This window comes from Cimex lectularius, unplaced genomic scaffold (genome assembly GCF_000648675.2).
Source record: "Cimex lectularius strain Harlan isolate CLEC.00 unplaced genomic scaffold, Clec_2.1 scaffold36, whole genome shotgun sequence".
NCBI lineage: Eukaryota > Metazoa > Arthropoda > Insecta > Hemiptera > Cimicidae > Cimex > Cimex lectularius.
The window spans coordinates 1,794,310-1,807,386 of record NW_019392648.1 but is presented as its reverse complement, the minus strand read 5'-3'; the positions used below and the strand labels follow the sequence as shown (position 1 = coordinate 1,807,386).

Below are 13,077 nucleotides of genomic sequence, written 5' to 3'. Positions count from 1 at the left end.
TTCATTTTAAAATTTAAGGTATTTCAATTAGATATAAATTATATTACATTAAGATATTAAAAAAGACCATATTGTGAAAACATTTTGTTTAATTTATACTGCGATTGAGATGACAAATTTCCACCTTCCTGCATGAAAAGACAATAGATTTAGTATTTATTGTATGACTGAATTTGTATTATTCAATTAATAAAAATGTTTAATTTTTTGAATATATATGCATGTGTACTTACCCAACCTGCTTTTCAGTTTATCAATCTAATCATTTAAAAAGTTGAAATTTTTAAAAGTTCTTTTATAAAACTATGCAAATGAGAATATCACATTATGAGGAGTAATAAATCCACAATTGAACTGCTTTCAAATGGCATTAATGTCTTCAAAGATATTTGAAGTTAGATAGAAAAAATTGAATTTATTGTGTCATTTAAATGGCAGAAGTTCTCTGCAAGACAAGAATGATAAAAGATTTTTTGATAGTGTCCACCCTAATTTTGTGGAACTCCATAATAAGACGATGGATAGGAAATAAATTGTATTTAACACAATAGGTGTTTTTTTGTCAGACATGTTTCGATCTAATATGGACCATCATCAGTGACTTTTTATTTTAAAAGCAAGTATTTAGTAGTACTATTATATTTTAAAAAATGTCACTGAAGATGGTCATATTAGACCGAAACTTATCTGACGAAATAATTGCCTATTGTGGAAAATACAGTTTATTTCCTACCCATCAAGGCATCAACTTCTTAATGCTAAAAAACTACATATACTTGTTTTCTGAAATCTAATACTGTATATTTTGTATAAGAAACAGTTCAAATCTGCAATCTGTTTCACTAATACATCAAAATGAAAACTGACAAATGTGATTACAGCAATTTTAAAGAAAATAATCACTTGTGAATTAATCCATTATCTGTGGTAAGGAATGCAAAGATTATAGACTAAAGTAAGATTTATTTAAAGTGAAGCCTTAAAATTTAATAAAACATTGTTCAAAATCCTGAGTATTTCTTTAAAAGTATAATTTACATTATTTGTATAATAATAATAAAATTAAAAGTTAAAAGATTTTGTCTAGTTATAAATCTATTTGTCCATTTAAAATTATCTTTGTGCACTTCAAGACGCAAAAGAAATTTCACAAATCTCTAAATGTTTTAATTAAACATGTATAAATGTCACACCATATCCGAGTATGAGCCAGTTAGTGCCAGGGGTCTACATTCTCATCCACAGCTTCATAAACAGCTGCTTGAAGAAAAGCTCACAAGACAAGGTCTTGTACACAGCCTCATCTACAAGTCCAGCGATTCACCTTCATAGGTTGCATGCACAACCTCATCAGCAAGGACCTGGGCTCCACACCCTCCAACTTTCACAGCCGTTCCTGGCTTAGTCAAGGTAAAAGATATAAAACCATATCAGGTATACACATGGATCCAGTTGGAATTTTCTGTAATGAACCAAGGACTAGAATTAATATGGCTATATGATATCCAATAAAAAAACCCAAATATGCAATACTACAGAAACAAAATAGAACCTAAGATATGCAATATTATATGCATTAAAAGCACCTCAGATATGCAGTACTATATGCACTAAAAAACCCTTGAAATATGAAATAATATATGCACTAAAAAACCTCAGATATTTAATATTATATGCACTAAAAAACACATAAATATGCTATTGGGTTGTCCGGAAAATAATGCAGGATTTTAAGTTTTCATTAAAAAAAATCTATATAAAATATTCTGTTTACGTTTACAGGATTACTCATTTNACCCCAAATATGCTATATTACATTAACAAAATAAAACCTTAGATATGCAATATTATATGCACTAAAAACACCTCATATATTCAATAATATATGCACTAAAAATACCTCAGATATGTAATATTATATGTACTAAAAAACACATAAATATGCTATATATTATCCTCTAACCCCCCCCCCACCAAATATGCTACATTACATTAACAAAATAATACCTTAGATATGCAATATCATATGCACTAAAAACCCTTCACATATGCAATATTATATGCACTAAAAACACTTCAGACATGTAATATTATATGAACAAGGTAAAACCTCAGATATACAATTGATATGCACTAAAATAACCTTAAATATGGTGTATAATATCCACCAACCCCCAACCCTCAATATGCTATATTACATGAACAAAATAAAACCTTAGATATGCAATATTGTATGCACTAAAAACACCTCAGATATGCAATATTATAAGTACCAAAAAAACCTTAATTATGGTGTATAATATCCAATAACCCCCCCCCCCAATATGCTATATTACATTAACAAAATAAAACCTTAGATGTGCAATATTATATGCACTAAAAACACCACAAATATGTAATATGATATGCACTAAAATAACCTTAAATATGGTGTATAATATCCACTAAAGCCCCCTAATCTTGAGGGTAGGAAAAGCTCCAACCATAAATTGATAAATGACAAACAAAACTAGTGACAGTAAAACCAAAATTTAAAATTTGGTGCATTAATATGGCATTTTTAAGGGTTTGTTTAACGTATATAATTTGCATATCTAAGTGGGTTTTTTAGTTCATATAATATTGCAAATTTGAGGGGGTTTAGTGCATATAATATTGCATATCAGAGGTATTTTTAGGGCGTATGCAATATTATATGCCCTAAACACCTCTGATAGGCAATATTATATGCACTAAACTCCCCAAACATGCAATATTATATGAAATACAAAACCCTTAGATATATGTATATGCAAATTATATACGTTAAACAAATCCTTAAAAATGCCATGTTATATGCACTAAATTTTAGAATTTTGTTTTACAAATAGGGTGAAAATGTGCTGCAATTAAATTAGCTAAGGCTGTTTGACCACATCCTTGACCCATATGCACAATATTGCAGTTATGGCATCAGGACCCACTGAATAAAGAATTTTTAAAGAAATTATTTTGGAAACGATACATAATCAGAAACGAATATGGATACGTTTGAAGTATTATGATTTAAATCATTATTTAAACATAAAAAATGTAAGTTGTTTTAAAGAACTGGAGGTCAGATTGGTTGGTGGTGGTCAGGATAAGGATTAAATCAATAAGGAAATTATTTAAAATAATATAAATAAATATAATTTTCAATATAAATAATAATATGAGAAAAGTGGTGTGAAGTAAATTCCCATAGATGTACAACATTGGTTGCAGGAAATAAGGATGTGTTGAATTTAAGGAGCCCAAGTGGGAAACCAGGCTGCGCCCTGTTCGGCTATTATTATTTGTTACACGAACCCAGATAAGGACGAACCTTTCAAATGGTAAACTGTTTCCTTTCAAAAGGAGTTTTCTTTTAATTTTTGCTGAAATTCCCTTGGCCGTCGTCGCTGAGGTCAAACTTAAATCTTCTCACCCCCTTCACAGGCTCTCGGTGCCATGAGTCAGACAATTTCTTATCGCATTATTTATCGTTTTTATAGACATTTTTAACATATTTACATGACCAGTGACAATGGTCGAGAACTTGAATGAACTGGAACTGTGTGAAATGCTCCTCCACACCTCCAGGAATGGTGATTTTGAGAAAGTCCAGCAACTACTGACATCAAAGTTAAATGGGAAAATCGCATTGGACATCAACTGCAAAGGTATTTTGCTTTGAAACTTGTCACTTCTGCTTCATCCTAGTTGTTTATGACGTAATATGCAATTTTTTCTGCTGTGATTTTAATATTAAGTATGGAAAACGTGTCATTAGTTTCCTTTTGCACTTGAGTGTAGCTTGTAAAAATTTCTTTTTTTATTCCTAAAAGAATAACATGCCATTTGCTTTCATAAATAATCAATTTACCTCATTTGTAGTCATATGGGTTAATTATTTAATATTAAATTGGTTAATTAAAGTAGAGAAAACATTGTTGGCTAAGAACAATGACAATGATAGCTACAGCCAAAATTTATGTGCACTAAAAAATCCCAAATGTAATATTATATGCACTAAAAAACCTCAGATATGCAATATTATGTGTACTAAATGTCATTAAATATGCTATGCTAATATCCACTAAAAACCCCAAATATGCTACATTACATTAACAAAATAAAACCTTAGATATGCAACATTATATGCACTAAAAAAAAACCCTGAAATATGCAATATGCACTAAAAACACCTCAGATATGCAACATTATATGCACTAAAAAAAACCCTGAAATATGCAATATTATATGCACTAAAAACACCTCAGATATGCAATATTATATGCACTAAAAACCCCAAATATGCTACATTACATTAACAAAATAAAACCTTAGATATGCAATATTATATGCACTAACAATACCCTTAAATATCTATATAATATCCACTAAAAAACTCAAATATGCAATATTACATTAACAAAATAAAACCTTAGATATGCAACATTATATGCACTAAAACCCCCCCTGAAATATGCAATATTATATGCACTAAAAACACCAGATATGCAATATTATATGCACTAACAAAACCCTTAAATATCTATATAATATCCACTAAAAAACCCAAATATGCAATATTACATTAACAAAATGAAACCTTAGATATGCAATATTATATGCACTAATTCCCCCCTGAAATATGCAATATTATATGCACTAAAAAAAACCTCAGTTATGTAATATTATATGCACTAAAAAACCTTAAATATCTATATAATATCCACTAAAAAACTCAAATATGCAATATTACATTAACAAAATAAAACCTTAGATATGCAACATTATATGCACTAACCCCCCCCCTAAAATATGCATTATTATATGCACTAAAAACACCTCAGATATGCAATATTATGTGTACTAAATGTCATTAAATATGCTATATAATATCCACTAAAAACCCCAAATATGCTATTACATTAACAAAATAAAACCTTAGATATGCAACATTATATGCACTAAAACCCCCCCTGAAATATGCAATATTATATGCACTAAAAACACCAGATATGCAATATTATATGCACTAACAAAACCCTTAAATATCTATATAATATCCACTAAAAAACCCAAATATGCAATATTACATTAACAAAATGAAACCTTAGATATGCAACATTATATGCACTAAAAAACCCCCCTGAAATATGCAATATTATATGCACTAAAAAAACCTCAGATATGTAATATTATATGCACTGAAAAACACATAAATATGCTATATAATATCCACTAAAAACCCCAAATATGCTACATTACATTAACAAAATAAAACCTTAGATATGCAATATTATATGCACTAAAACCCCCCCTGAAATATGCAATATTATATGCACACAAAAAACCCAAATAATGCAATATTATATGCACTAAATACCCTCGAATTTGCAATATGATATGCAACCTTAGATTTTTAAAAAAACCTTTGATATGCAAATCATATGCACTAAAAACCTCAAATATGCCATTTAATATGCACTAAATACCCTCAAATTTGCAATATTGTATACACTAAAAAATCTCTTAAATATGCCATATAATATGGAGTAAAAACTCATTAAATATGTAATATTGTATGCACTAAATACCCTTGAAAATGCAAAATTATATGCTACCTTAGATTAAATAAACCTTTAAATAACCTAAATACCTTCAAATATGGATATTGTATCCACTAAAAAAACTTAATAAGCAAATTATATGGACTATAAAATCTCTTAAATATGCCATATAATATGCACTAAAATCTCATCAGATATGCAATATTATATGCACTAAAAATCCCTGAGTTATGTAATATTATGTGCACTAAAAAACCCTTAAATATGCCATATAATATGCACTAAAACACACAAATATGCATTAAAAAACCCACAAATATACATTTACATACATTATTCTTCCTAAAGTAAACACTTGCATGTATTGTAACTATGCGTATAATGTAGTATTGAGAATCTTATATCAAAACAAAATTGATATAAATTCCTTCTCTCTTTTAATCAATTTAATTTTTTTTAAACATATATAATTAAAGAAGGGAAATTTTTAAAAGTAATATACTAATTGAATAATTATTTACAAAATTACATAAAATGCCAATTGTTTAATAAATTGAATGTATACTACTACCACTAATTTTTATAAATTTGTTTTTTGTTTATTTTTGTAATGTATAAAACTATTTGTAAGCTCATAACTCCTGCTCTCAAGCAAAAGTTAAACTTACTGGTAGCAGGATGTTCATTTTACATTATTTTGTTGTACATTACCATTTAATTTTTTTTCTCAGAATAATGTATTCAATGTACAGTAAATAAATTCATTTTTGTCTTGTGTCTCGAGTTTTCCATGTTGAAAAATCTGATGGAGGTTGGGTTCTATGAATGCATATCTTTTACGAATAATTATTTTAAAACAAAACCGACTGTCTTTGATCATTCTGGTCACTTATTCTCACTGGATATTTCTTTACCACATTTGATAACCATATGGGTCAAAGTTATCTTTGCTTTGGACAATTATTTATGAGAGATTTTGAAGCTATCTGTATGCACACAATACCTGCCAACTGCTTATCTACTTATTAGTATTACTGAACACTTGTTTTGAGAAGGGTGGTTGGTATTTTTGAAAGATTAAATACATTTCAAGAATTCTCTGACTCTTATTGTCTGTTTCCAAATGATTTATTACTTATATACCTTACTGCACGAGGAAAAAAATTATTTTGTTTAAATAAACATGAATTTCAGGGCCATTTATAGCATTCCTTTTTCTATTTTAATCCGAGACAAGCTATCACCATGAATAAATGTATATAAAAGATTGTAAGGTGAAATTTCAGCATTGTAAAAATCAAACATGAAGTTTTTATAAAATATAATCATATAATCTTTTTGTTTAGTATAATTATCCAATTTTATTTTAAAGGTCGGAGTAAAAGTAATTTAGGTTGGACTCCACTTCACCTAGCCTCGTACTTCGGCCATAAAGATGTAGTCGAGCTGCTCCTTGACCACGGGACTGATATAAACGCTGTGAACGATGCCGGAGACACTGCCCTTCACAAAGCGTCTTTCATCGGCCGAGAGGTACACACATAATTCCTGGATAATTACCTTAATGGGAGAATATTAGAACACAAAACTACTAGTAGTTCATATTGTAGATGTATTGTTAAGAAAATAGTACTTTTATTAGAGAACAAGTTTGATTATTGAGTACATTGATGTTTTATTGTTCCAGATTTAATTATTGCAGTGAAATGGACTTTTGTTCACTTTTAGTTTTAATTTGCAAGCAGCGCTTAATTTCAATTTCTCAGGATGTACCTGTGATTTTTATGTATCTCTTATTATCTTGTTACATGTGCCCAAAATTAAAAATGCTAAAGTTGTTCCACTTGTGCGTTTACATGAAAGAATTCTAGTAGTTTTCTGTTCTACTATTCTACTCTTCAATAATTGTGCTTTTTTTAAAGTTCAAAAAATATTTTTTAAATAAAATATTATTAATTGTAATTTATGTTCATTAAACCATTCCCTTTCCTAGTTATTGCTTTTATATACGTGCATATAATTTCATGGTACGATGTGAAGCACATTATTAATAATAATTCTTATAAAATTATGCACTATTTTTAAAAATATTTTGTAAGGCAAATTATTTAAACTCCTGGTCTGGTTAGCCTCACAGATTTTGTGTGTCAGGTGTGTTTTAAAATTTCATGTTCTACAGAGTTTGTTAAGGAAATCAGCATGATGAGGTAATGCTCTGACTCATTCTGTTTATGAGAATTGCAACATTCAATGCAAATGATATAAATAGAGTTAGTTGCCTTGTAATCACCCTGCTTATATCTCTGACAAACCCGCAACCACTGGGGAAAACAACAAATTCAGAAACCTACCAGCAAAACTAGTCAGATCAGGATGATAATGCTACTTCACAGTTCTTAACATTTCACAAATATTCACCAGCTAATTTGTAAAATATCAATGTTGATTGTTTAGAATGTGACACTGAAATAACGACAATCTGAAAATTACCAGTATCTTTACCCCTATTACATTGAATAATATATAATTTGATTATATTATTTATGCAAGAGATTCATTTTTAAATTTTTTTTTTAGTAATTGTAGGCTGTAAGTTGTTGGGTATTTACATAGAACTATCAACTTTAGCATTAAAACTGATAAATAGATATTTCTATTTTCTTGAAACCAAAAAAATATAATAAAAGTCACTTTATGATAAAAGTGATTCTGCAATAGTTGCCAATTTACACATAGGTAGTACATAAGACATTGGAAGAAGAATTCGTTTTCTCATACAAACCACAAAGTGCTGTGATTGGAACAGTAGCAGCTGAAAATAATAAAATGTGTATCATCACAGAAAAATGACAGATTCGTGTTTTAATGATTGATAGCAAAAATAATTTTTATGAAATTTTATCCTAAAAATGAAAAATAGGGGGCAGTTGGATGATGGCCGCAAAGGTTAAGGCATTGACACAGTACTCGTCACTGTAAAGTTCCCAAGTTCCAATTCAGCCCTGAAATCCAACCCGACATACTTACAAATAGGCTTTTTTTTTCCTCCAAAAAAGATTAGCAACCTGGGTGTTGATATGAACTCTACTGTTGCAAACCTCACAGAAAAAAAGTTTAATCACTCAAGGATTTCGATTTTTTTCCAGGATTTAGTTCTTCTTCTGCTTGAAAGAAATGCTGATGTGAACATTAGAAACGGAGAAGGAAAGACTGCAAAGGAAGTTGGAGTTGAGGAAGGTGAGACAAGGAAGCTTCTTGCCGCTGCTGAAAGGACTGATTTGATCAGAAAAGAAGAAGCCCTTTTGTCAGCAGCCAGAAATGGTGATCTTCAAGAAATTCGGGAATTGGTAAAATTTGTAAACCTAGGATTTGTTACAAATTGTCTAGTAATTTGAACTATTTATCAAGCTTAAATCTGAAAGGCCTCCGTATATAAACTGCGTCGATAGCCTAGGCAACACTTCACTACACTGTGCCTCGTATCGCGGCCAGAAAGAAGCTGCTGTACTCCTCCTTCAGAATGGGATTGATTCAACAATTAAAAATCTAATAGGTGATGTCGTGTTTTTATCAGTGTAAAATTACCCCAAAGCTGATATTCTGCGGTTTAGGTCAGACCGCTTTTGATTTAGCCAGGGATGCTCAGATGAGCCAAGTATTATGCGTTCGCCCTGTTCGCTTGCTACAAATGACTGTGACAAGATTTGAAGGACAACTGTTAAAACGCTCTAGGTTTCTAGGCTGGAAGCCAACATGGGTAATTATTTCCATTAGTAACTTTAATTATCTTTCTACCCCTTACATTTTTTATTTATTTATTTTCTATTTATTATTAGACTGTTCTAGAAAGAGGAGTTCTGACCTATTTCAATTCAAGAGCAGATGCTAGTTCAGGAGTGAAAAGAAGGGATTTCAAATATTTAGATGGAGGTTTGGCCGTTGCATCAGATTTAGCTCCGTCAGCATTCTGTATAGACTTTTCTGACGGAACATCTCATAAACTTAGTGTGCTGCTAAGCGCTGATGATCCAACTGGAGAACTTACTCGTCAGGTAATCATATTTAGCCAAAATATCACCCCTTTGATAAATTGCCCTGTTAATAAATTAATTTACTATTTAAAAAGTTTATCAAGTTTCCGGAACTCTGACATTTAAAATTTTGTTTGCTAAATTTCATTAGACAATAAATTATAACTTAAATTATCTATCTAGCTTGATAATCTCTGATCAACCTTCTTCTTGGGTTGGGGTGATGATTAATCTGCAGGTTCATGTTAAGACATCTAAAAAAAAAGTTTGTAGCATATTTTAATTCAATGTTACCCATCTTTTGATTTGAATCAATGTTTATTTAGTCATTATCGTTTACAAACTCTGAAGGGGTTAGTTATGATGTTTGAATTTGTCAGCTTCATTCATGCCCTTTTACAAGGTGTTTTCCTTGTTTAAAATGGAGGGAAAATAGCATATTTTCGTCTTTTAACGATTTTTTATTACCCTACAGCAGAGGGATAACTGCAGCTCAGACTTTATGGAAAATTTGCAACATGATAGTAATGACTATGGCACCAGAGATATGTATGCAATCAAAATCCTCAAATATGCCATATAATATGTGCTAAAAAACCCTAAAATATGCAATATTGTATGCACTAAAAAAAATTGAAATATGCCACATAATTTGCTCTAAAAATATTGAAATACGCAGGATATAAGAAACCTCACCCAAATAATAATTGAATAATTTCTTTCTAATGTAAACTGTTTTTTGGTCTAGTGCATATTTTGAAAAGAAATAGAACAGAAAAATATCAGTTACACACACACAAAAAAAAAAATATNTAAAATTTAAAATATACAATACAAATAATTAAGCTTAATTAAGTCCATGAATTGAATTGAAATAGACTATGATATACATTTGTAAGTTAGTTTATGTAAAACTACAATGTTTATCAAAAAATATATTTCCCTTAATACTTTTCAATTGAATCCTTGAAAAATATCTTTTCTAAAGGTATAACAATTTTGTTATTTCATTTGTTTACCCCAATTCAAGCAATTTTAAAAAAAAATTTTTTTGTAATCTAATTCCTATCTCTTTGGGGATTTAATTAATTTCCGTTTTACATTGAAAAGAAAAATCCAGCATTCTATTTTAAAGTAAGTTGAAGTTCCCAATTTTGGCATTTTTTAGGTTTACTAGGTTGAAATTATGAAAGAGGACTATTTTTGTGTTTCAAATGATGTCCCTACTACTTCAGGAAAATAAATATTTCAGGAAAGGCAACAAAATAGCCCAGAAGTTTTGTAAATGAGGACCTCAAATAAGATGCTGATTATTTTAAGATAATTCTATTGTGTCGGTTTGTTTATGCTTTGTTCATGGGAAGTTAATGATTGTTATTGTTGTTCCTCTCATCTTCCTAGTTGCCTTTTTTTTTTTTTTTTTTTTTTTTTAATCAAAAACTTTTAAAATTTACATTTTTCTTCAAAATTTGCAAATCTATGCAATATTATTCAAATATAAAATTGTCACCATTATACCACGGAGGTATGATTCAAATACGTATCTGATCACCATGGCCGTAAGTGTTAGAAAAAATAATATTGCATACAAATCCAGGTTCTAATGATGATGCTTTGGGAGAAAGCCCTACCCCACCTGTAAGTGGTTTACAAAGTTCAGAAGCGGAAGTTTTGATTTGAAAGAAGCAAAGCTCTCTGATCGTTCTTCAATTGTTGATGAAAAAATTCAAGCTTTTGTTATAAATAAGACACATTCAACAACATGAAACATTGCAGACACTTAATATATCTAATACTAGCATTCCATTGTATCCGAGAGCAGTTGGATATGTTTGTCGAAACGATATATGGGTTTCTCACATGTTGATAGAAGAATTTATTGGAGTGCAATGCAAATGATCAATTTTTATAGGATTGATACTGTGTATGAAAAGAGGGTCCTTTAGAATCATGTCCATAAAAGAAAAATCCTAGGGAAATAGGAAGGTAATGTTGTGCATTTGGTAGGATTGGAAGGGGGTGTTTTATTAGCTTCTTCTGCCCAACCAAAGGGTTAATTCTTGCATATACTGTGCACACTTGGAATGATTAAAGTCAGCAATTGACTAAAATCGACTGGAAATGGCTAATTGCAAGGGGATTGTTTTCCACTTGCCGCACATGTCTGCAGACACGCCAAAAATACTTGTAGCTTGGCTGGGACATGCCACCCCACCCACCTTATTCACCTGGCAGTGCCCCTTTATATTTTTACTTTTTTTTGGGCTACGCAGAACTCTGTTAATGGGAAAACTCTTCTTCACCTCAGGGCTGGAGAAAACACATTAAAAAGTTTGTCATTGAAAAATTCTGGCAGGAGGAATTACAAAGTTACATTGATAAAAGCAGCAAGTAATGGAACAAAAAGTTATACATTTTGATTAAATTTTTTTTTATTCAACCTAAAACTTCTATTCAATTTATGATTTAAAAAAATGCTAAAAAAATACTTATCATTAATTATGAAAATTATTAGTTTTATAGACTTTTTTGTTTGTTTTTGTTTAGAAATGGCTGGCAGCACTGTCTGACCACATAGCTTTTAATTCACACTATATGAATCAAGGAAGAATGCTGGATGACAGTGATGACGAAGACGACATTAAACCTCTTGGATCAATGCAGGCAAGTACTTTAAATTTTAAAACAATTATGTAATTTGATGCAGTTTATTTTTTTATGATTATAGGATTCACTCAATACTGCATCAGCTAGTTATCAAATTTTGGAATCTAGGCTTCAAGACATTAGCAATTTTTTTGAAGCTAATCCAGTAACATCAGAGGAGCGATTAGTAATTCAAAGCATGAAAGTGTGTTTTAAAAGTTAACTTTAGCATTATAGAAATATTAATAATTTGTATTTAAATTTATTTAGAAGTTTGAAGAGTTAACAGAAACCGCTTCAAGTATGCTTTCTTCGTTGGACCACTGCCTTAATTTGATAAAGCAGCAAGAAGAAGTAAGATAAAAAAAAAATTTAAAAAAGGCCTTAATTGATTTGTTTGATTTTTAGATAAGAGTGCTTCAGTTAAAACGGGAACAAGAAAAGTGCAGGGTGCTTGAAGAAGCGCTTAATGTCTTAGCAAAAGAGCATCACGAGCTTGAACAGTCAATGGTTTCACATCTATCACAAAGTCCCCCGCTATCACGTAAAAATAGCTCAGCCAGTAGTGAGTGTGCATCCTTTTTAGAACTTTAATCACATAGTGCTTTTTATATTTAAAAAATTAAGTTATTTTTGTTCTTTTCAAAAATTATTTTTTCAGTTTGTAAAAGGAATCCCCGTTTTTACGATACGTCAGATGACGAATTTTATGATGCTTTCGAGGCTGGAGGTAATTCTTAGAAATAAATAAATAAATGTGTAAATAGAAACGTAATTATTAGCTGTGAGAGGAATAATTGATATATATGTTAAATTAAAAA

General features: G+C 30.1%; 2 protein-coding genes across 3 annotated transcripts in view; one reads left to right on the top strand and one right to left on the bottom strand.

Moving 5' to 3' along the window:
* The window catches only part of LOC106668524 (DNA polymerase eta), a 73,416-nt gene that overhangs the window by 24,867 nt on the left and 35,472 nt on the right, over window positions 1–13,077 (bottom strand). The window lies entirely within an intron of this gene.
* LOC106668443 (oxysterol-binding protein-related protein 2) overlaps window positions 3,321–13,077 on the top strand; it is a 62,244-nt gene continuing 52,487 nt past the window's right edge. Inside the window, exons 1-11 of one of the 2 annotated variants that reach the window (XM_014397216.2) lie at window positions 3,321–3,683; window positions 6,952–7,112; window positions 8,726–8,926; window positions 8,988–9,132; window positions 9,191–9,336; window positions 9,416–9,631; window positions 12,158–12,274; window positions 12,339–12,461; window positions 12,527–12,610; window positions 12,665–12,821; window positions 12,918–12,986. In XM_014397216.2, the coding sequence (XP_014252702.1) occupies window positions 3,548–3,683; window positions 6,952–7,112; window positions 8,726–8,926; window positions 8,988–9,132; window positions 9,191–9,336; window positions 9,416–9,631; window positions 12,158–12,274; window positions 12,339–12,461; window positions 12,527–12,610; window positions 12,665–12,821; window positions 12,918–12,986 (1,555 nt within the window). In that variant the 5' untranslated portion in view covers window positions 3,321–3,547. The remainder of the gene's footprint in view (window positions 3,684–6,951; window positions 7,113–8,725; window positions 8,927–8,987; window positions 9,133–9,190; window positions 9,337–9,415; window positions 9,632–12,157; window positions 12,275–12,338; window positions 12,462–12,526; window positions 12,611–12,664; window positions 12,822–12,917; window positions 12,987–13,077) is intronic. The other variant, XM_014397215.2, reaches the window with a different exon arrangement.